General features: G+C 39.7%; 1 protein-coding gene across 1 annotated transcript; it reads left to right on the top strand.

The window, feature by feature from the left end:
* Positions 1-113: 113 nt before the first annotated feature.
* LOC120721602 (b(0,+)-type amino acid transporter 1-like) lies at positions 114-18,242 on the top strand. The gene is made up of 9 exons (XM_040012042.1): positions 114-1,094; positions 7,143-7,290; positions 8,324-8,575; positions 12,836-12,961; positions 13,075-13,174; positions 16,617-16,661; positions 16,759-16,882; positions 17,470-17,573; positions 17,826-18,242. The coding sequence occupies exons 1-9, from the start codon at positions 990-992 to the stop codon at positions 18,088-18,090; spliced, it is 1,269 nt and encodes a 422-aa protein (XP_039867976.1). The 5' UTR covers positions 114-989; the 3' UTR covers positions 18,091-18,242.
* Positions 18,243-25,189: the final 6,947 nt, after the last annotated feature.

The raw sequence follows: 25,189 nt of genomic DNA, 5'->3' as shown, positions 1-25,189 counted from the left end.
TTACATAGTATGTGATAGTGGTGATTCAGAGCTACTGTTAAATGTAATTACATTCAAGCAATTCTTTCTTAAACAAGTCATTTGTTATTTGATATATGTTAAGTATTAATATTATAATTTGTATTTAAATATTATCACCGAGTGTCAGAGAAAGAGACATTTGAGCTCTTCCCACTCTTTTTCTAATGTTTGACTTACTGCCAGTTTGTACCAGTTCTCCTAGTATGACTTTAAGTTGGGGTCTATGTTTAGAATACTAATATGTTCACAGTTTTTCCCAGTTAAAAAGCATATGAAGCATATGAGCTGATCATTACTGCACTAAAGAGCACCAAATCCAAATGTTCTACTTTTAAATTGTATTTTACAAATCACAAAAAATCACTAAAATTAACCCTTTGACTCTCAAATAGTTAATGAATGTTAAGGATTACAGTTAATACAGCTCTAAGGGACATTTGTTAAAAATTGCTATTATATTTGTTTAAAAGCTCCACACAAACAATGCTTACATGCTGAATCACCTTATAATAAACTTAAAATCAACCCAAAACCCTTCTAAAGATATTTCAGTGATCTCTTTAAGGCTGTTATTGAGCTGCTCTATTGATGATTAGTCTAACATATCACTGCATGAGGTTAATACTGTAGTGAAACTCTTTAAAATCAAAATTTGTACAATTGAGCCATATCTGTTCCTGGTAATGTAATTAAATCTGTAAGATTATGGGAATCAATGTGTGAACAAACTTAGTTTTGATTTGGCTTTGAGTGGATTTTTAGTGAGCTCTTGTTTCTGAGAGTCACTGTGTATCTTGATGAAAGGGAACATTTACTGCCCATGGAAGAGCATAGTTTTCCCTCTAAACGTTATCATGTCATGATAACCTTTTATAGGGACAACAAAGATGTGTTTCCTGTAAAAGTTAATGCAAGTGGTCTGTAATGTGTGTCAACACTTATGATACCTCATAGACCAGTGTGTTGCTATGGATGAAAGTGGAATAAGGAAGAGAAAGGAGTCACAGAATGGCTCCACTGACCTTACCAAAGACAACAAGGAGGTGGTGAAGGCCGTTGCCCTTCAAAAAGATGTAAGTATGAACCAAGATAAGGCTTGGAAAATCAGTTACTTTGGTCTCTTCTTTAAACACATTTTATAGACTTGTTTTTATGTAATGTGGGCGACCGTGGCTCAGGGGGTTGGGAATCGCATCTGTAACCGGAAGGTCGCCGGTTCGATCCCTGGGCTCTCTGTCCTGGTCGTTGTGTCCCTAGGCAAGACACTTTACCCTACTTGCCTACTGGTGTTGGCCAGAGGGGCCGAGGGCGCGATATGGCAGCCTCGCTTCTGTCATTCTTCCCCAGGGCAGCTGTGGCTACAACTGTAGCTTGTCTCCACCAGTGTATGAATGTGAGAGTGAATGAATAGTGGTATTGTAAAGCGCTTTGGGTGCCTTGAAAAGCGCTATATAAATCCAATCCATTAATATTGCTTCTTCAATCAATCAATCTTTATTTATAAAGCACTTTTCATACAAAAAAAAATGTAGCACAAAGGGCTTTACATGGTTAAAAGCAGGCCACCCCACCCTCCAACTCACTCCCCACACTCTCATTAACATAAACGATGTGAATACACGCATATTCCCCCCCCCCACACACACACACACACAGGCACACTTAATTTTGCTGCGTGTCTTCTTTTATTATATCGGCATTTACAGTCATGGTAAAAGTAACCCTCCATCAATCCTAATTCAAGACAGTAAAAAAAAAATATCCAGTCCTTACCAGGTACTAAAATGATTTAAATAAACATTAAATGAACAACAACACATAGCATATTATAATGTTTCATTATTTATTTACCAAAAACTGAGCCAAAATGCAGAAGCAGTTTGTGGACAAACTAAGTACACCCAATGATTCAGTATCTTGTAGAACCACTTTTATTTGCCATAACTTGAAGTAATCATTATCTCATTGGTCTCTCACATTATTGTGGAGGATTTTTCCACCTAATTTTCTTTACAATATTGCTTCAGTGCTCTAAAGTTTGTAGGTATTTGTTTAGGCAGCTTTTCAATTAGGTTCAAGACTTAGACAGGGAACTTCAGCACCTTGATTAGTTTCTTTTTTCAGCCACTTTGTTACAGATTTGCTGATGTGTTTGGGGTCATTCTCCTGGCTCATGACTCACTTTTGGCCAAGCTAGCTGTTGGACAGATAAATCTGACTCTAGAATACTTTTGTATACAGGAGTTAGCGGTTGACTAAATGACTACAAGGTGCCTAAGTCCTGTGGCTGAGTCACCCAAACCATTACCCTTCCACTAGTGTGCTAAATATTTGTCAAAAGTTGTTTGTGTTGATATGGTGTGCCTAAAGGACATTTTTATCCAACAATTTCACCTGGCAACCCATGCAACTTTTCAAACTTCAGCTGTGCTGCCATGTTCTTTTTAGATACAAAATGCTTTTTCCTTCCAACCCTTCTACACAAACCATGTTTGTATAGTCTTTTTCAAATTGCACTGTCATGACCCGCAACATTTAACATGTTAGCGAAGGCCTATGGAAGACGCAGCTCTTGTCTTTTGGGGGGTCTTTTTTCCGAGCACCAAACAGCCTGATCTTAGGGTAAATTTTCTGGAATATTCACTCTTGACAACCAGAGATGGGCAGTAACGTGTTACAAGTAACACTTTACTGTAATCATAGCTGGACTGGCCATCGGGCATACCGGGCATTTTCCCGGTGGGCCGATGGTGATTTTTCGTTTTTTATGGGCCGATGTTTTGTTTTTTTGTTTTTTTTCCCCGTAACGATATAAACACTGAAAGGTGGTGGATTGGCCAGATGCTGGGAGGTGTGTAAAAATAACTCAATTGTTTGTTGTTTGGTGGTGGCTATTGCAGAGCTTCCACAGATTCATTAACATTAGCAAGTGGTGGAGGCCTGCAGATGCAACACGCTGGCAGGTGGATGACGGAAAGGCAGGAGGAGCAGAGACCCGAGGCGGTGAACTGAACTTCAGGTAAGAAGTTATGACCTGCAGTCTATCTGGGTCAGATATAAACCAAGTTTAGGTGTAGTTTATTTTCGTTATGCTGACTTATTACAGTCAGTTACAATAACTCATACTGCGTACTAGCTAGCATGACGGAGTTTCTATACTGCTGGGCGGGTGCTTTGATGTTATTGATGTTGAACTTGTTTTATCTTATTTTATTTGTAAGGTTAGTTATTAGAGTTTCCAACCGTCCCGTAAAAAACGGAATCGTCTCGTATTCAGAGAAAATATTGCGCGTTTCGTGTTGAGGTGAAAAGGAACGCAGTTTGTCCCGGACTTCAGCTACAATGAAAAAGACACAAAGCTGGAGTTGCACAGCTGCCTCTTCTTCTCTCATTCTCTCCCTCTCCTGTTTCTACTTCAATCATAAAACTGATCAATGATCAGCTGATCGGCTTTTCTCTCTTGTTTGTTTATCGCCCACTTTGCACCAGAAAGAGGAAACCAGTGGATGTCGCGCTAAACAACAGCAGCACGTTTAGGCTTGATCAGCTGTTGTTAGAATTTATTTAATATTAATTTCTAGTATCAGCTGATGTTTGCTGGAGCCACAGCTGTAAAGCTGCTGGTCATGATGTCGGTTTGGATATGTGATGAGAGGGAAACATGAAGATGAAACCAGGAGATGTCCTTACTGGATCATCAGAGCTGAACAGGTGATGGAGAAACAGGTTTACCTTTTAGGTGACATGAATGAGTTGAAGGGAAGTTATGAACTGTTTCTGAGAGACAAATAACATCAGGATCCTTTTCTAAGTAGCCAACAGCTGGTAACTGTGCAGGGGCGGGTCTAGCAAAGTTTTGCCAGGGGGCAGGGTAGGGCATTAAAAGGGAAAGGAGGGCACAAGGAAATACTTTTCTTTCTTTTAACAAATAATTATCTGAATCTTACAACAAACATTTTCATCTGATGTAAAATGTATAGAAATCCATTATTGTACATACTAATTTTTTTAGGGTCCCATCAAATTTTCTTCAGAAGTAGCTAAGTACTGTATATGATGCCAGTATATTCCCACATTTTCTAGATAATGTACCAGTACTGTGTGTAAAATGCCATCAAAAAGTCAATTAAGTTTTATTCTTTCTCACCTGTCTTTCTGTCTCCTTTCACTTTTTAAAGGTTGCCATGTTAGAAAAAATATTTTGCCCTGCCATGCTGTTTATTGATGTGGCAAATGAATGGTTTATGAAAATATATCTAAATCTGTCATCAGTAATGATCATGTCTCACCTCTAGTCTTCTCTGTCTTAATTTCAGGTTTTCACCATGTGTTGTAGATAGTTCAGGAGGTTAACTCGACCAAGCAGTCTACTTTTTGGTACTGTTTAGAATACCAGAATAGGGAGGATGGTGTAGGTTTAAGTTTATTAGATTGATACATATATACCAACAAGACAGTGTACACACTGTGACAACAGCGTTTGTTTTCATTCAAAGGCTTTATGGTTTTTCCTATAATACCTGGTGGGCCGGTCTCTAGTCAAAATACCGGGGCCGATTTTTTGTCCCAGTCCAGCCCTGACTGTAATCCGATTACTTTTTGTAGTAACGAGTAAAGTAAGGGATTACTATTGTAAAAAAGGTAAGTAGATTACTGTTACTTTCCCGTAAGCACGCTGCGTTACTGCGTTATTAAAACCGTGTCTGATGACAATGACGTAAGCGAGTGCGACATTCGTGGCAACAGCTGTGTGCAGATCAACCATGGATAATATATCAGTGTGGGAGAGAGTATGAGCGTGCAGCGTTTAAAGCGTGGAAGTACTGACCTTACTTTGAGTTTCATTCCGTAAAAAGTGACAAAAACATTAGCGTCCGCTGCTCACTGCGTGGGAAGAAAACCCCTAAACTTCCTAGCAAGCACCAGCAAATACTACCAGGGAATGGGAAATTCACAGACAAACTCGCGGATTCTTCCACTGACCGCTGCGGCACACCTGCACCAGGGCAAACATCAGCCTGCTATACAGGTGAAAATAGAGCAACAGGACCGCTGAGTCTTTGATTTAATTTATTTTCTGCTGTTTCACTTGCATTTATTCGAAAGACTGAGTGTAAACACAAAAAATATTTTATTTTATGTGCTGGAATGCGCAGAAAATAGGTTTAAATGTCAAACAAATTTCTTCCACTCAGAGAATGTTGCATATAATTTAATTTTTGCTTGATGGATAAAGTTAAAAGATTAAAACTAATAAAACAAGTTTAAAAAGAGACTTTTCTACTTGATTACATTTTGTATGATGGATTATGCAGAGAAAGTAGAATTGGGCTGAAAGGTCTATTGCTTTATTACCTATTCAGGTTGTAAATCATGTTTTTAAAAAAAAAAGTAACTAAGTAATTAATTACTTTTGAAAATAAGTAATCAGTAAAGTAATGGGATTACGTTACTGATTACTTTTTCAAGTCACTGTTGAAAACATTGGGAAGTGTCTTGAAACCTCAGATTTATTGGCAGTAATAATTGCTTCTTTAACATTTTTACTAATGTCTTTCCTTTACAGCATTGTGTTATCAGACACTTGAATGCTTCAGACCCACAACTTGACAATGTTTCTGCTCTTAGAAGTGGTCATACTTGCTGATGATCAGTTAATTGTGTAAAAGTGTATTTGATTATTGGCAATTGGCTGGTACTCAATTCTCACTGAATGAGGTATACTTAGTTTTCTATTATTGTTTTTTTACATACTGCTTTTTGAATTTTGGCTTAATTTTTGTTAAATAAATGAAAAAGTATAATTTAATGTTTTGTGAAACCATTTTTCTATTATGTTTTGATAAAAAAAACAATTAGAATTGAAAGAGTGTGTAATTTTTAATTACTAGTTAACTAGTTAATTATCTCTTTGGTGCCACGGACACTGGTCAGTGACCTGGATTCAATAACCCCAGGATGTGTCTTTTCTGTATTTCTTTATTAATCAATACAATATAATAAATATACTATCAAGTTAGGTTTGCCTTTAGCCAGTTTACATTACTCATGCTGGTTTACTTGTGAAAATGTAATAGGATTAGCCAAATTCTTGGAAAATACTAACTGAAAACTCAGAGGTTATTGGTTGTTGTGTTGATCCTTGGCCAAAATTATTATGATGATATCAGATCAACACCAACAAAGGGATATCAGGGTGTGTGCTGACATGCCTCTGAAACATTGTGGTCAAGGTGGTGTCTTTGAATGTGCAAACTAAAGTGGTGGTCATCCTTTTTATGAAGACGGGACCATATTCTGTATCCTCCCTTACAAGATGCATGCAAGGGTACAAAGAGAAGAGTCTGCCCCTTTGTTGGACCTCAGATTCAGAATGAAAAATGTGGTTTCACTCTGGTTGAGGAACATTAAACCAGCTCTTTACTCCTCTCAAGGATACTTGGGAAATTTCTAAACAGGTAAAGAGATGACAAGCCTCTCTGGGTTTTTTTTTTCATGACTGGGTAAGGCTGTATGAGATCCACAGAAAGATCTGGAACACTTTTGCAGTGATTTAGACAAAGTACGAGTTTAGTGTGTGAATGGGTGGATGACTGGATGTGTAAAGCGCTTTGGGATCCTTAGGGACTAGTAAAGCGCTATACAAATACAGACCATTTACCATTTAGTGCATTCTTACCCTTATCTCTTGCCTGATATGGTGACTAAAAATGAAATTACCTATAAAAGTGGCATTGATGTTTGTTTTCACATGTTGTGAGATGTGAGAATTTTGCCTTTAATGATAAGGGACTTCTTCATCTTTAATTTAGTCTTTAGCAGCTTACTCTGCCTCACTCAGCGTGGCAACGTAATGATGTCTGATTCAACCAGTTCTTGAGTTTAACTGCTGCTGTCAACCAACTTAAAATCAAAATATGACACGGAAATGGTGCATCAACTATTTCCACTATTATTTCAGATCCCAAGAGCTGAAGCACAGCAACGCATTAAACCGGTGTTGCTAAAATACTCATGATGTTATAGAACACATGGGAATGATAGTTTCCTGAAAACAGTTACTGGCATTAAATAACTGAAAAAACACATTAATATTTTTTATTTTCCATGTGCTTGCTTAGGTTGGTCTGCTGAGTGGCATTTGTCTCATTGTGGGGACTATGATTGGCTCAGGCATTTTCATTTCCCCAAAGTCTGTTTTGCTGTACTCGGGAGCTGTAGGACCTTGCCTCCTAATCTGGACTGCTTGCGGCGTGTTATCTACTCTTGGTGAGACCAACATTTTAACTCATATTTCATTGTATTCAGCACCCAATTCTGTTGCTATATCAGGAATCTAATATTCTTTTCAAGTCATGTAGGCAAATAACGATGGTCAAAATAGGAACAAGCTCACACAGTATCACCTTTTGTTTTCTGCCAGGAATATAATTTTTCATTGTGGAAGATGTTTTTACTGGCTGTTGAAGTCAAAATCATTATTGTGAGGATTTTTAGTGCACATTAGTCTTTAGATTAATTAAGCTCACAGATACAAAGGAGATGTTCCCGAAAAGTGTAAAGAACATCATTGTTTTATCACTCAGACACTGTGAACTGTTTGATGTGAGAAAACAATTAAATGGGGAAAAATAACAAAAGATGTCTGATCTAAGTCAGTTAAATTTTTGTTTTGTACTATTTATACTAGCAGATGCTATTTAGTATGGCTTTAGTTTGTATTTCAGTTATGTTGTATTTAGATTTTGATTATTGTGGTTTGACAGAGTTTTATATAAAATGGGTTCCATCTAATCTGGAATTCCTGAATCTAATTATATGGATCTGAAGATATACTTTCTGGTCAACCTAACTTGAAAGCCCAGAAATTGGGTGGCACACTGGTGAAGTGTGTGTGTGTGTGTGTGTGTGTGTGTGTGTGTGTGTGTGTGTGCATCTATATATCTATATCTATATAGATATATATCTATATCTATATATATATCATATATATTTCTGGAAGCACAAGCACCTGCAATGTAATGCAAAAATTTAGAAATAAACAAATTTGAAACCATTTCTTTTGATCTTATTAAAACTAAAATAAGAGGTGAAGAGGATTGAAAATGAGAGCATAAGAAGCAAGGGAGATATAATGACAGCGATTGAGTGTGCCAAGCATATATGAGTGTCACAGACATGCAAGGTTTCTTACCACTGCTTTGAATGCATGAACTCATACAAAATTTTGAAAGTCCCTTCTTATATGTTGTTTTACAACTTTCCTTTCTGTGTTTTTGTGATTTTGTGTGTGGCTGCATAGGAGCACTGTGTTATGCTGAACTTGGAACCATGATCACCAAATCAGGCGGCGAGTACCCCTATTTCATGGAGGCTTTTGGCTCTATTGTTGCCTACCTTTACTCCTGGACAACTATTATGGTGTTAAAGCCTTCATCCTTTGCTATCATCACACTGAGCTTTGCAGAATATGCCTCTACTCCTTTCTACCCTGGCTGCTCTCCACCTCTAATTGTCACCAAGTGTCTAGCAGCAGCGGCTATACAGTATGTAAGTTCATGCTTGACAGCAATAAACTATACACAAGAACAGAGTCACTTTAGAAGTTCATACATGACTATACTTTACAATGGAAACCACGGTTTTCAGGCCATATTAGCCATTTCAAGCTAATGTGTGCCTTATTTGTAAGGTTTCCAGAACAATGTCATTCCCCAATTTGCAGATGTAAAAAAACAACAACTTTTATTGAAATTAAAATAATTAAAGCCAACTGTGACGCCTACACATGACTCAGACCACACAGTATTCTTGCTATGTGTTTCTTTTGTTTGTTGCGCTTCCACAGTGTTTCGGGGTAAAAGGAGTCAGGTTTCCAGCTGACTCCACTCTCCTGTCACCAGCTCTTCCTCGCTCTGTCAGCTTCTGGCTGATGTACAAGATCGGTCACTTTACCCCCCTTACCTGCAGGGACAAAATGGCCAGCCCTCCAATCGAGGTGTCCATTTGCAGGACAAAAAGGGAGGGAAAAGTAAGGTGTGGGGACCTCCCCAAAGAAGGGCTTCTTCACCTACACAAATGCCGCCTGACACCACTCCATCCACTGGACCAGATCTGGTTCACCCTTCCGGGCATGAACTTGTGGTAGTACACGGGCAGGCTGTGATGGATGCTGTTTCTCCATCTTTGGGTGCACCTGTCCGCCCCCAAAGTGGTACCCCAAATACTGGACCTCCCTCTGTTCAACTGCACACTTCTTCAGGTTGGATCTGAACCCAGCTGCCTCAGGGACTCCAGGATCCCAGCCACCCATTGCACATGCTCCGCACATGCTGAGCCTTTTCTTAACCAGGCTCACCAGAGAAGCGCTTTCCACCTCTCTTCATGCTTTCACAATGTGGAGGTGACATATTTGTGTGGCTCCTCCCCAAGCGCACCACCTCATAGTTAACGTCCTCCACTTGTAGTGTGACCACAAAGGGTCCTTGTCACTTGGTGAGTAACGTTCAGCTTAAAGAAGGAAGTAATGCAAGCACTTTGTCTCTCGGTGAAAACTGCCTGAGTCAACAGTGTTGACGTTACCGGATCTGGAGCAAATTTTCCCCAGATAACCTCCTCAAAGTGTGCAGCTTTGCTCTCAGGTCCAGGATGCATTGAATCTCATTTTTGGCTTGGACCTTTCTTTCAGTTTTCTTTAATCAGGTGCAACATCCCCCCGTGGCTTTCTGCCGAGCAGTAGCTCAAAGGCTGAAAGTCCTGTGGAGCCCTGGGGAGCCTTCCTCACTGCAAATAACAAAGGGTCTAACCAGTGATCCCAATTGCATTCATCCTTGTGAATGAACTTGCAAATCATGGAATTTAAAGTCTTATTCAGTTACTCCACCAACCCATCAGTTTGAGGGTGGTAGACGTAGGCCTGAACAGATTTAATTCCCAACAATTCCTACAACTTCTTAAGTGTGTGAGAGACATGAATGATGTGCCCTGATCAGTCAGTATCACTTTCATGATCCCGACTCAGGAGATGACCTGAAACAGATAAGCATTCCAGGAGGTAATACCCAGAGTAGACCATCCACCGGATAGCCATTCGTATCACATCCCTAGCAAATTGTTCCCAGAAATAGGGGATAGGCGTGAGTTATCTGCAGCCTTCACTGTATGCATTTTTCTTTTGAACTTTATGTGCAGAGGTATAATGGGATACTTGTGAAGATCCCTAGGAACACAGTTCACCTCCATCTACTCTGCCTTCATTAATAGCCCATTTGCCATTGGGCATTATTAAAGGCAGAGGGGATTCGCCACCAGGGTTTGGTGGATCAGGGTTTGTGTGTTATCCGTGTCCACCAAAGCCTGGCATGTACCCCCTTGACAACTTACTGGAATGCTGTACATCCCTCCTGGACCAGGGCAGGTGTTTGGAGCCCCAGGTATGTGAAACACCTCAACAGACACTCAGATCCCAGCCGCCTGCACTTCCAGCACTCCTGTGCCACCCACCGTGGCTTGGATACATTGTCTGCTCCTTCCAGGGCCTGGGCAAGCGGACCAGGTGAAAAATGGTTTGTGGCCCAAAGCACCAGTGGCTGCTTCCCTAAGGAGGGGCCAGAGAGCCTCTATCTCAGTGCTTGCATGAGCTGTGGTCTCCTGGCTGGCTGTGGATCTCTGCTGCCTCAGTCCGTGCAGCCAGGTGGTCCTCTGCAAGGGTGACCGTGGCTTCCAAGCTTGCTGACTGATGGCAGCGGACCCAACGTGCCATTTCCAGGTCGTCCATGAACTGCTCCAGAACCATCATTGCCACGCCTCTCCCTCTGATGGCCGGGCTGCAGACACCTCACTGCTGTGTCATGCAGCTTCCAGGCCCACATGAACAGCTGGTCCTCTGCCATCATTTGACTGTCCCGGAACCGCTGGTGATGGTCTTCCGGGTAGAGGCCCAAGTTATCCATGACGGCCCGGCAGATGCCCTTGAAGCTTCGTCGTGAGGCCAGCGGCAGGCTCAGAGCCGCCATCTGAGCCACTCTGCCACTGTTATGCCTGTGGCTCTGAATGCCTCCAGAAAGACCCAAGGGTCGTCACCCTCCCCCATCCAGTATATCATCACCGCCAGTGGACGAGGGGGCGGTGGCAAAGTGACCCTCACCCACCTCCCCAACATCTGTGTCTGATGCTCGGTCCTGAAGTCTCCACAGCTGCTCTCTTTGCTCTGCTGCTTGCTCCACATGCATCGCAGCCATTTCAGCTGCCACCATCTGTGCCAGCAGTTAAACCAGCTGTGCGGTTTGTGTCCATCCATCCATTCTCTTCTGCTTATCCTTGTCAGTGCCATGTGGGGGCTGGAGCCTATGCCAGCTACCATAGGGCGAGACTGGCGACCTGGCCAGATCGCCAGTCTGTCACAAGGCTAACACAAAAAGACAGCTTGCTCCACGTGCATTCACACTCACATTCACACCTGTGGGCAATTTAGAATTATGAGTTAAACTAACCCCTAATACCAAGTCTTCTTTGAAAAATCCATTTAATGTTAAATGTATAGGCAGGAAATTATATGATTACATTTCTGTTATTTTGCAGTGACCATCACATCCATCAACTGTTTAAGTGTCAAACTGGCAAGTTATGTGCAAAACTTCTTTACTGCAGCCAAACTTGTAATCATTCTTGTCATAGTTGGAGCAGGAATCGTTCTGTTGGCACAAGGTCAGTCTTCTTATAGATCTTTACATTGGATTCGCCACCAGGGTTTAGTGGACCAGGGTCTGTGTACTATCCATGTCCACCAAAACCTAGCGTATACCCCCTTGACACCTTACTGGAATGCTGTATGTCCCTCTTTGACCAGGGGAGGGGTTTGGAGCCCCGGGTATGCGAAACACCTCAACAGACACTCCCGTTTCAGATCCCGGGCGCACTCCTTCCAGCACTCCAGGGCCTGGGCAAGCAGACCAGGTAAAAACTGGTTTGTTGCGTGAAGCATCAGCGACCGCTCCACTGGGGAGGGGTCGGGGAGCCTCTGTCTCAGTGCTTGCATGAGCTGTGGTCTGGTAGCTGGCTGGCTGTGGCTCTCTGCTCCCTTGGTCTGCGCAGCCAGGTGGTCCTCCGCAAGTGTGACCGCAGCTTCCAAGCTTGCTGACCGATGGGAGCAGACCCATCGTGCCATTTCCCTGGGCAGCCCTTCAACGAACTGCTGCAGAACCACCAGTTCATGGTGGTTTCCCTCTGACGGCCTGGGCTGCAGCCACCTCACTGCTGTGTCATTCAGTTTCCAGGACCACATGAACAGTTGGTCCACTGCCGTCATCTGACTGTCCCGAAACCGTTCATGATGGTCTTCCGGGGAGAGGCCCAAGTTATCCATGATGGCCCAGCAGATGTCGTTGAAGCTCTATCGTGAGGCCAGCAGCAGGCTCATTTGAGCCTTTCCAGAGAGCGGCGGCAGTAGCCACAATGCTCACTCTGCAGGAGGCCACTGTTATGCCTCCAGCGTGGCTTGGAAGGCCTCCAGGAAGACCCGAGGGTCATCACCCTCTCCCATCCAGTATATCGTCACCGCCAGTGGATGATTGGGCAGCGACAAAGTGAACCTCAACAACCTCTCCAACACCTATGTCAATACTCAGTCTGGTCCTGAAGTCTCTACAGTTGCCGCTGCTTGCTCCACGTGCATTCGCACTCACATTCACACCTTTGGGCAATTTAGAATGATCAGATAAACTAACCCCTAATACCAAGTCTTCTTCGAAAAATGTGTTTAATTATAAATGTATAGGTGGGAAAATATATGATTACAGTTTCTGTTTTTTTGCAGTGATCATCACATCCATCAACTGTTTAAGTGTCAAACTGGCAAGTTATGTGCAGAACTTCTTTACTGCAGCCAAACTTGTAATCATTCTTGTCATAGTTGGAGCAGGAATCGTTCTGTTGGCACAAGGTCAGTCTTCTTATAGATCTTTACATACAACTCTGTCTTTAAATGTTTGTGTTAATAAATGTTAACCAATGTTTAACCACTAACATTATTGTATATTATGTATTTGTGTCTAGGAAAAACAGAGAATTTTTCAAATGCTTTTGATGGCACTGCAACATCTTTTGGAGCAATTGGACTTGCATTTTATAATGGGCTTTGGGCTTATGATGGATGGTAATTATTTACTTGCTTTCATACTTTCTCAGGCTATATGTGATAATATGATGAGTACTGCTCTTCTGAGTTCAAATAAGGGGCACTGTAACCATCCTCAGCATTCAGAAAAGAAAAGAACAAAACTGTTTTACATCTTTGTTTTCAAAAATGACATACTTCAAACTGCTTGCATTTTATCTCAAATAACCTTACTGATGTATCCAGATCAGGCAGTATTCAACAAATTACACTAAAATATTTTTAGTAAGCAGATACCATAACCATCAAGGCCCAGGTAGAAACGTGGGCCTTGATGATGAACCTGTGAAACTATTTTAGCTTTCTATACAATTACAGATGATGTACTGGTTGAGTGTGTTGTTTTTAGTTATGCATTTCTGCATTACATTGCTAGTACAAGCATGTGAAAAAGTGTACCCTCTTTCTAAGGTTTTACATAACAGGAGATGAGCAAAAAATCATCTAGATCTTACTAGATCTAGAACCATTAAATTACAACCTCATGATGAAATAGCTATGTCCAAATGCAGGAGCAGTGTATGAAAACTGGAATACACTCCACGATTCAGTAGTTTGTAAAACCCCTTTTGGCAGCAATAAATTAACTTAGTCATTTCTTCTATGACTCTCAGTTTCCTTCATCATTATGGAGGATTTCTGGCCCACTGCTTTTGCAATACTGTTCAGTTCAGTGAGGTTTTGGGCATTTGTTTATGCACGACTCCTACCACAGCTTTTCAGCTAGAAAGGGCTGAATTTTGACTGAGTGACAGATATACCTATATTTTTTATTTGTATTTTTCACTCATTCTCTTGTAGCTTTGCTGGGATCACTGCTCTCTTGCATGATCCAATTTAGCCAATTTTAGTTGTTGGATAAATGGTCTCATATTTGATTCTAGAATACTTTGGTATATAGAGGAGTTAATGGTCAACTCAATGACTGCAAGGTGCCCAGGTCCTGTGACTGCAAAACGAGCACAAATCATTACCGCTCTACCACCTTGCTTGGCAGTTGGTGTGAGGTGTTTGTGCTGATATAATTTCTTTTGTTTTGCCAAATATTCTCCACTTTGGTCTCATCTTTGAAAAGAATATACTTCCAGAAATCTTGTGTTTTTTCAGATGTATTTGCAAATCTTGCTACCATATTTTATTAGAGAACTGAGACATTTTTCTGGCAACCCTTCCAAGCAAAACCATACTTGTTCAGTATTTTTTTATTTGTACTGTCATTAACTTTAACATTGAACATGGTAACTAAGGCCTGTAGAGTCTGAAATGTAACTCTTCGGTTTTTGGCAACTTCTGTAATCCTGGGAATATTGGCACTTGGCACTATAGATTCATGAAGTTCAAATTGCTTGCTTTAAAATGTATACATGCCTTACAACTCTTCTGAGATTGACGAATAGTAAAGTTGTTTCTCCAGTATCTTTACTAACTTCTATCTGGTGTTGGCCAGAGGGGCCGATGGCGCGATATGGCAGCCTCGCTTCTGTCAGTCTGCCCCAGGGCAGCTGTGGCTACAACTGTAGCTTGCCTCCACCAGTGTATGAATGTGAGAGTGAATGAATAGTGGTATTGTAAAGCGCTTTGGGTGCCTAGAAAAGCGCTATATAAATCCAATCCATTATTATTATTATTATTATTATCTTTACTATCTTTCCCCCTTGCCTCTGTCTTAACACACACCTGAATGATCCAGACTAGAAAACTGCCAAAACTGCCAGTGATCACTGCAGTGTAGTTTATTAGCAGCACCAGTTGGCATAGCTGGACTGGCCATCGGGCATATCGGGCATTTGCCCGGTGGGCCGATGGTGATTTTTCGTTTTTATGGGCCGATGATTTTTTTAAATTTTTTTTATAACAGTATAAACAATGAAAGGTGGTGGATTGGCCAGATGCTGGCAGATGTGTAAAAATAACTCAGTTGTTTGGTGGTGGCTATGGTGGAGCTGCCACAAAAGGCCAGGTGGATGAGGGAAAGTGGAGGCAGGAGGAGCAGAGACCCGCCCGTCCGAGTGTCAGGTGAACTGAACTTCAGGTAAGAAGTTATGACCTGCAGTCTATCTGGATCAGATATAAACCAAGTTTAGGTGTAGTTTATTTTCGTTGTGCTGAGTTTTTACCGTCAGTTACAATAACTCGTACTGCGTACTGGCTAGCATGACGGAGTTTCTACAGCTGGGTGGGTGCTGTGATGTTACTGATAGTGAACTTTATTTTACTCATGAGGTTCGTTAGTAGAGTTGCCAACCATCCCCTAAAAAACGGAATCGTCCCGCATTCAGAGAAAATATTACGCGTTTCGTATTGAGGTGAAAAGGAACACAGTTTGTCCCGTACTTCAGCTAGGATGGAAAAAGACACAAAGCTGGAGTTTTTCTCTGTCTTTACGCTGTCAGCTGTCTCTTCTTCTCTCATTCAATCCTGAAACTGATCAATGATCAGCTGATCAGCTTTTCTCTCTTGCTTGTTTATCGCCCACTATGTGCCAGAAAGAGGAAACCAGCGGTTGTCACACTAAACAACAGCAGCACGTTTAAGCTTGATCAGCTGTTGTTAGAATTTATTTAATATTAATTTCTAGTATCAGCTGATGTTTGCTGGAGCCACAGCTGTAAAAGCTGCTGGTCATGATGTCGGTTTGGTTATCTGGTGAGAGGGAAACATGAAGATGAAACCAGGAGATGTCCTTACTGAATCATCAGAGCTGAACAGGTGATGGAGAAACAGGTTTACCTTTTAGGTGACATGAATGATTGAAGGGAAGTTAAGAACTGTTTCTGAGAGACAAATAACACCAGGATCCTTTTCTAAATAGCTGACAGCTGGTAACTGTGCAGGGGCGGGTCTAGCAAAGCTTTGCCAGGGGGGCCAGGTAGGGCATTAACAGGGAAAGGGGGGCACAAATAAAATACTTTTCTTTCTTATTCTCATTTAAAATATCTAGCTTTTATTAAATAATTATCTGAATCTTACAACCAAAGTTTTTATCTGATGTACAACGTATAGAAATCATACATATACCAACAAGACAGTGTACATCACTGTCACAACAGCGTTTGTTTTCATTCAAAGGCTTTATGGTTTTTCCTATAATACCTGGTGGGCCGGTCTCTAGTCAAAATGCCCGGGCCGATTTTTTGTCCCAGTCCAGCCCTGCCAGTTGGTATTAAACCTTTTAATTTCCATGGAAAACATGATTTAGTGTCATTCATCTGAGGTTGTATTTAAAGGGCAAATAAAACATAAAAGACATAAAAGAATAAGTTACTGCTACCGAAGATGCTGAAGAGGCTAACTCTTTTCCTGTTTATTAGGCCAGGAAAACTGGACTTAACTGGGTTACTGAGTATGTGCATATACATTTGAGTCCAGTGCTCTACTGAGAAATATGTATCATATATTTTCCATTTCATTACTTTTACAGGAGCCAACTAAATTTCATCACAGAAGAGCTAAAAAACCCAGTTAGGTAAAAACATGCCTTAAAGAAACTCTAGTGTTAAGCAATAACTCACAAGGCGTTGAATTTTTTTAAAATAAATTTTTCTTTTGTTGATTAATTTCAGGGACTTGCCACTGGCGATTGTTATTGGGATTCCTTTGGTTACTGTGTGCTATGTTTTGGTCAATGTTGCTTACTTCACTGTTATGACCACAACTGAACTGCTTTTGTCTCCAGCGGTTGCTGTGGTAAGGATAACACTGGTCAATAAGCATCTTGCTACTGGGATTCACTCACCTATACTTTAACAAATGTTTACTTAGTGACTGCAAATCTGATAATCATTTTTATCTAGCTAGTAATATTAGTTTTTAGGTATGATGTTTCAAGTATTTGACAGTTGGATGGATGCAAACAACCAAGGAACTTTATTACAACACTGTCTGTAATAAAAGGAAGAGATTGTATTACTTTTTTGGTGGGAGATAGAAAATTAGACATAGTGATAAATAATATTGATATTAAAGTGTCAAAATCAAGCTTCATATCTTGAATTACTGTAAAAACAAGTAGCAAATACAAATATCTTTTGTCAATCATTGAAAGTTAAAATAGCTGAGAGACGTTAATTTTTACATTTAAATTCAGTCTGTAATAACTTATTACTGATATCAAATTTTAACAGACATAAATGAGAACATCCCCAAAAGACCTAGTTATTAATCCACATGTAGTATGCCTAAATTTTATTTATTTATGACAGTTGTAAATGAGCATAATAGCCCCTTGTTTTCACACCTTGTATTTTCTGAAACATTAGTTTGTATTTTTTTAGACTTTCGGAGACAGAGTCCTTTACCCAGCATCTTGGATTGTTCCTCTCTTTGTTGTCTTCTCAACATTTGGTTCTGCCAATGGAAGCTGCTTCACTGCTGGCAGGTAAAAGAGACATCTATTACATATTGCATGTCATGCTGATAGTTTGGCATAATCTAGATTATTTCTGTCAGTAGCTTTAGAGCGGTTTGAAGTGCATATTTATGTATGTGTAAAAATGAAACAACATCTGAAAATGAAAGTTAGAATCCTGAAGGGGATGGAACGCAAATAAAAGCAAATAAAAAAATGCAACAAATTTATAGCAAAAAGAAAAAAATTAATAATGTAAACCTAATGTTTTTTGCTCTACAGATTGGTCTATGTATCTGGCAGAGAAGGACACATGGTGAAAATCTTATCCTACATTAATGTGAAACGCTACACTCCTGCTCCTGCTCTTATATTCAATGTGAGTCTTACGCATTTAATGACTCATTTTGTATGCATTCTAATTTGGCCTCAGATGATCAGCCATCTATTGTTTAAAACGTTATATGGTGTCTACAGGGTAATGAAAAATGCTCTGTCTAGTTTTGGAAACAGGAAGTGTGCTCAAAGGGTTAGAGCCACATTTTAGAGCTCACTTCTCTGCAAAAGCAGGATAAAATGAAATAATTTAAATTTGTTGGTTCAGGGCTCAGAAATTGTGTTTATATGGAATGACTCTCACACGGTTCGGTTCGATACTTTGGTGTCACGGTCTGATATTTTTTCGATACAAAAAAATGTTCATGCTTTTTTAATTTGTCATTTATTAAAATTATAAATATATATTTTAACTCAAAGGTACAGTTTTTAAATTTAATGTTGCTGAAACAACAAAGTAATAAAAAAATTAATCTATCTGATTGAGGAATCACTCATCTTTGGAAAAGAGAGTTTATTACAGAGAAATGGCTCTTTCCAAAATAAAAGCTATACTATACGCTTCTTCTGGGCTATATTCTCAGCAGCATATTAAACATATCAGGTCCCCATAAGGAGAATCATGTGCTAACGGCTGTCTAAATGACTCGGGTAAAGTTTGTAGCATGCGTGCTTGTTGTTTTTGTCTGCTTCCACTTGTCTTTGCACTAGGATGATGTCGGCGTAAATGTGCAGTCATATTCATTGTGTTCCCACTAGTGCTGTCAGTTTTAATCTGAAATGACGTTAACGCCACAACACGGCAAATCTCCGTTAACAAGCTACCGTGGATCGCCCCGTGCGTGGGGCTGGACGGCGTCAACACGTTAACGAGGAAACTGCGCTAACGCAGTAGTTCCCACCCATGTAATTGAGCATTGCGTGGCACATCCGACATACTGTTTTACTTTTGTCCATGACGCGCTTACCTTCAGGGTCATACTTCACATGAAGACCAAAATAGTTTCAAAGGCCAGATCTGAATGAGGGTGGGGAGGTTCAATAAACCATGTTGCAACGAGCTTAGCTTCTGTCTTGCTAGCTTTTTCTGCGCTCAGTGGATCTGCGCTCGACAGTGCAGCCTAGGCGGAGTAGTCGAACGCAGATCCACTGAGCGCTCAACACAGACAGCATCGTCAGAAGAAAAGTTGATAAAATAAATTAAAAATATTTGTATTGTTCGATACATATGCGTACCGAACCGAAAGCACTGTATTGAACGGTTCAATATCGATACGAGTATCTATCTATTGCTCAGAGTGATTGCTCAATGCTGAGATGAACAATCACTGTACAAGCAACTGTTTTATTTAGCCACACTGCAAAATGTTTTTTATTTGGTCAAAGGTCACTTCATGTTGGGATTCTATTGGGATTCTCAGTGAATCGGTTTGAATCAGCACCTGAGCAAAGGGAATTGTAAACATTTTAACTGTGTTGTAACAGACAGAAGCACATGAAGACCTTGCATATGTGTAACTTTTCTTGTTGTTCCCAAACATCAAAGATTTGTAAACGTTTGTACATTAATTTTTAACAATGCTTCTCCCCTGAGTTATACTGTAATGAGGCTATTGTGTTTACATGATGGTTTATGAAATTATTAATCTTATTGGTCATGAAATACACATAAAAATAAAATGTTTGTGATTACAGCAAATAACCGTTCTGGTCTTTTTCATCTGTTTGCTACTTTAACTAACTGCTTAAATATGCTCTGATATGGTCTTTTTCATAATTGCAGTTGATGGATAGCAAACAGTGATTCTAAGATATAGTCGCCTTTAATTAATAGAAGTACTTTTACTTGGATGTGTTTACGCCTACTTGACGGCGTACAACGATCCTGAGCGTTGAAGCGAAGATTTCCACTTTTGACACATCAGATGGTCATGAAAAAGTGTTTCTTTCTTTCAGGTCCATGTGCATAAATTAATAAATGTATTTTGATAGGAAAAATATGCTAGGTAAAACATGCTTGTACTGGGTTGGGCCCACTTTGGCATTAAGACCTCTTCATGGAATAGATTCAACAAGGTGCTGTAAACATTCCAGTCCATATTGACATGATCACATCAGACAGTTGTTGCAGATTTGATGGCTAAACCAAATGATTCCCTCCTCCAAAGTCCAAATGTCTCTCAAAAGAGGTATTTTATTTTGTGTACGCAGACACTGATCAGTACATAGATCAGTATCTATGCAGAGCCAACTGATAAGGAATTGTTTTCCAGGACGTGAAAATAATGTTGAGGAAAGCCAAAAATAACAAAACTTTGATTCCAGGAATTGATAGATGAAAGGTTATGGCTATTTCAAGGGAAAGCAGTCAAACAAGCACCTTGTGAATTATTACATGGATGAGAATGCCAGTAACAACACTAAGAACTATCACTTTATGCCAATGAATTACAAAATCAAGTATCCTAACATTCATTGTCAATCATTAGCAGACTGCAGAGTGACTGGCCTGTCTCCACTTAATTGTCCACCAGATGTCAGTACAGCACCAATATGTTTATATAACGAAAACTATAGAGAGGGTCTGTGTCATCACACTAATACCCATCATATGCATTATGTATACTGAATAATTCCACTAATTTTGTGTGTTTGAAATATTGGGAGTATAATCAGCTGCACAGTTGGATTAATAGTGAAAAGAGTGAGGAATGGTACATGTCCTTGTTAATGATATTTTAATAATTGATAAAAAAAAAAGTAGTGATTAGAGATAAAAGGATGTGGACATCTAAGTTAAAGGCGTTTCTTACTAATGAGGTATGAATTACTTGAAAGAACAGCCGCATGCAGAAACTTAGTTTGGTCTTTGTTGCCCTCTACTGGCCAACATTGTCCTGTTTTTTGGTGTAAAATTTTAGTTTTTTTTCCTCCCAGAAGGGCCAGTAAATCTGAATTGGCTCTGGACGGTAGACATTTGCAGGGAAGCTGATAACTAACTTCTGCCAAAACGGGTTGGAACTGACTGTAGGATCAGCATGCTGGTTGTGTAGCCCGCTGTATTTGGCTCTGTTTAAATGCACATGTTACAGCAGGATGTTATCCTGCAGAATCAACTCAACAGGTTCCACATAAAGAGAAATAAATGTTGACAAAACACATGGCTCTACTGGAAATAGATAAGATTATGATTCAGTGCACATCGCCATTAAATAGAACTTAACAGGCTTATTCCATCATATATTTTCTTCCTCAATTCAGGGGATGAAAATTTGAACTAAGCAGAGACGAGCAGTTACGTTGTGTTTCATCACTCTTTAATGGGCATGGGGTCCCAGAGTGAAAGAAACAACATTTTTCATTTGGGTAATGGGCAGAGAAAGTAAAGCTGACCAATCTGAATTCAGAATAAGTTCTGCCTTTATGTAGTGTTAGTGAGCTTGAAATGGTGCTAATGTTTGAGCGGTGTTTAGGGATTCGACGCCATTAAAGAATGGGTCAAGTGACATCAAGAGACATCCATACTACACTCCCTCAAATAACACAAAGATTTGATTTGTGGTTCTGTTGTATATGTGCAACTGACAAAACAAAGCATCATTTATCATGATGGCAAGGTGGCTAGACACATTAAGCAGTTTACTTCTCAGTGTAAAGTCATGAATACAAGCCTTCTAAAGAGATCAAATGCATACAAATTGTGGTTTACTGCTTTGACATTGTCGTATGTCCAGCAGACAAAAGCACAATTAATTGACATTTTGTATTTTTAGAATAATTGGCACGTCATGAAATGGAAAAATATGACAAAGAAGACCCAAGACTGTTGATCAGCTAAAAGACAAGATACAGATGAGAATGGGACAACAGTCCTCTCCCAAAGTCCAGTTCTCCTCATTTACAGACTGTTTTTAAAAGATGAAGGGCTACCATGCAATGGTATATCTCTCCCAGCTTTTTTGAGATGTGTTGCCAGGAAATTCAAAATTAGCCATTTTTGTCTTGAAATCTAACTTTTTTCAGAGTTGGGATTGTAGGGGAGAAAAAACCCCAACAGAAACAAAAAAGCAAAATGTACCCTTTTCTTCTATTATAAAAGGACTACAAAGATATACACTGCTGGTTAAAAGTTTTAGAACTCCCCAATTTTTTCAGTTATTTATTGTAATTCTAAAAAAAAGGTTAAGGCTACCCAAAACTGAATAATAATGTACATTTCAGAATTATACAAAAAGGCCTTTTTCAGGGAACACAAAATGGGTTAACAATTTAAAGCTGTTCTCCAGCAGTGGAGGTTGATCAAGCCTTGAAAGCTGGTGCTACTAATTCCTACAGATGTTCCAACTTTTCTAGATTACCTACAACCCCCTCTGTCTGCATAAAAGCAGTGAACACACTGTGGTACCATACCCTCGTGAGCATCAGTTGAACAGTATTGTACTGCAGTGCAGGTAGTGAGTAGCTACAAAAATGGCAAGAAAAGGGCAATTAACAATGGAAAGAGACATTGTTAATTGTCTCTCTTCCATAACATGTAAAAATGAACATCTTTCCTTCAGACACATTGCAAAGAAAGTCAAAGTGTCAGTGAGTACAGTTTCCTTCACCATCAAAAGGCAAAATCAGAATCTGGGGTACACTCTGACAGGAAGACGTCCGACAGACCCAAAGAAATAACTGAATCAAAGGACAAGTTTCTGAGAGTTAACAGCTTACGTGATAGGTGGCTCACAGGACAACAGCTTCAAATACAGCTTAATAGTGGTCATAGTAAGCAAATCTTAGTTTCAACTGTGAAGAGAAGACTTCAAGCTACAGGTTTGACAGGACAAATTGCAGCAAGAAAGCCATTGCTAAGACGACAGAATAAGACAAAGAGGCTTGCCTCGGTCATGAAACGCTGCCATCGGACTACTGAAGACTGGAAGAAGGTATTATGGACTGATGAGTCAAAACTTGAAATCTTTGGTTCATCACTCAGGATCTTTATATGCTGTCGAGTAGGCGAAAAGATGGTTACATAGTGTGTGGTCAACTGTCAAACACAGAGAAGGAAGTGTGATGGTTTGTGGCTGTTTTGCTGGATCCAGAGTGAGAGGCACCCTGAACCAAACGGCTACTACAGCATTCTGCAGCGCCATGGAGTACTCTCTGATATGCACCTAGTTGGTCAGGGGTTCATCCTGCAGTAAGATAACGACCCAAAACATAAGTCGCAGCTATGCCAGAACTATATCAGGAAATAAGAACAAGATAGTAAACTTGAAAACATGGAGTGGCCAAAAACAGTCTCCAGACATAAACCCCATCGAGCTGGTTTGGGATGAACCGGACAGAAGAGTGAAAGCTAGCTATTTTGATGAGTCCAAAATTTCGAATACATTTTGGTCTATAAATTGATTTCATGTTTTCTTTTTTAACTCCAATTGCTTATTTGTAGTATGCTTTCATTTCAGAGTGCAATGAGACATTAAACTGCATAACCGTCAGTAAAAACCTGTAACAAATTGGAGTGTTATAAACCTTTTGACCGGTTGATATTTATCAAAAAACAATTTTAGTCTCTTTGAAGGAAGTGCCAATATATTAGACATTTAAAACATAGTAGAGAGACCCAAGATTGTATTCATAAGGGGAGATAAGTAAAATAGCTGAAAACCTTAAATTCTATCGGTGTATTGACTTTTAGATTTTTTTTTTTTTTTTTAATTAAGTAAAAAAATAATCCTGCATTAAAATGTTGGGGAGTAGAAGGGTTATAAGACACAAAACAGGTACAACATTTTTTAAATTTTTACTTTTCACCCACTACTTTAGATGTACATATAGCAGGCAAACAAATTAAAACTTCAGCACACTGGAATGTGGTGTTTTGGTTCCATTGTGGGGATAAAAAAAAGCTGTAGTTCCACCTAAAGTAGGGCACCTGATCACTGTACAACTCTTTGTACCTTTTGAACAATCACATTGAGCGACATATTTTTTCTTGTACTCATGGAAAAAATGGGATAGCTCAAACTCTGTGCAGATAAAAAAAAAAGGGTTTCTCTGGTCCTGCAAACTTGTAGTGATATATTCAAGTGCAGTTTCTTCAGTCTGTTAATTGCCGACTATGGCATGTCTTAATCAAACTTTGCATTAGTCCTGTGATAGATTGATTGAACATTAATATGCCAAAAAGTCTGATGAAATTGAATGTGCACCCTTATATACACAAGTCTGGTGCATAGACATTCAACTGCCAGCACACACACACACACATTGCACTCAAATATCATCTCATTAATGGATAGACAGCTCTGATGAGAACTCATCTGCATATCATTATCATCACATTACTGTGCTTTTCCAATCAGTTACTGAATTAGCATTTGGATTAGAACCTCGCAATCATCCAGCGACCTTTCGAAAAAATACATTATAATGTGTTGCTAATGAACATATGCTACAAATGAAGTCTGTGCTTGTTCTGAAGGCTTTTGGATTATCAGAAATAATACTTTATGAATTTGGGGAGAAAAGTATTTGGTTGCTTATTTTAATATTAAAAAGTTTTGAGTTTAAATTTTCTGAGCTAGCCCACCGTTTATCTGACATTCATAATATCTGGCTTGACTTATTCACTATGTTCACAGAGTATTTTGTGATGTTGAATGTGGCTTAATGGTTAGATCCGAGGTAATGTCCAAGTTTAACTCTGAAGCGCCTCTAGAAAATGCACTCAGCTCACTTATTTGGGCACCTAAGGGCAGAGAAAAGTCATGGTGAAATTTAACTTTGCTGAAGAGTCCAAACACAGAAGCCAGAGAAGCACTGAAATAGAACCAAGTATCACTTAAACTGCAAGCATAGGAGTCTATTATGTCAACATGACCTGTTTTCCTCCATTGGAGGGCACACTTGAATAAACAGAAGCAGTGAAGGGAACCCAAACCACAACATGCACATGTCGACCTTTTTACATATTTCTATTTACATTTGAACACATCCCTGTAGATTTGTGACTTATCCCCACCTGGCACTGCTCCCAGAAATTTTCTGGGACTGTGTTTTAATGTTAAGAACATAGTTTTAAGAACAAGATATTCATTTTAATTATTAGGTTTCAAATGATTATTCTCTTACAAATGTCCTTTTAATAGCTTTGCTTAATAGCCTTTCACTTGTCATCATGGATGTCTTTCTTTTTTTTTTCCCATCCTGCTGCCGATTTCTTACAAGTGTCATTTCTTAATTTTGCAGTTTAACAGCACAAGTACCTAAGATTATTACATCCAGTGAATCAACTCAGTCATGTCAGATACAGTAAT

The sequence above is a fragment of the Simochromis diagramma genome, unplaced genomic scaffold (assembly GCF_900408965.1).
Source record: "Simochromis diagramma unplaced genomic scaffold, fSimDia1.1 OVJJ01000603.1, whole genome shotgun sequence".
NCBI classification, from domain to species: domain Eukaryota; kingdom Metazoa; phylum Chordata; class Actinopteri; order Cichliformes; family Cichlidae; genus Simochromis; species Simochromis diagramma.
This window is presented reverse-complemented; position numbering and strand designations above follow the sequence as displayed.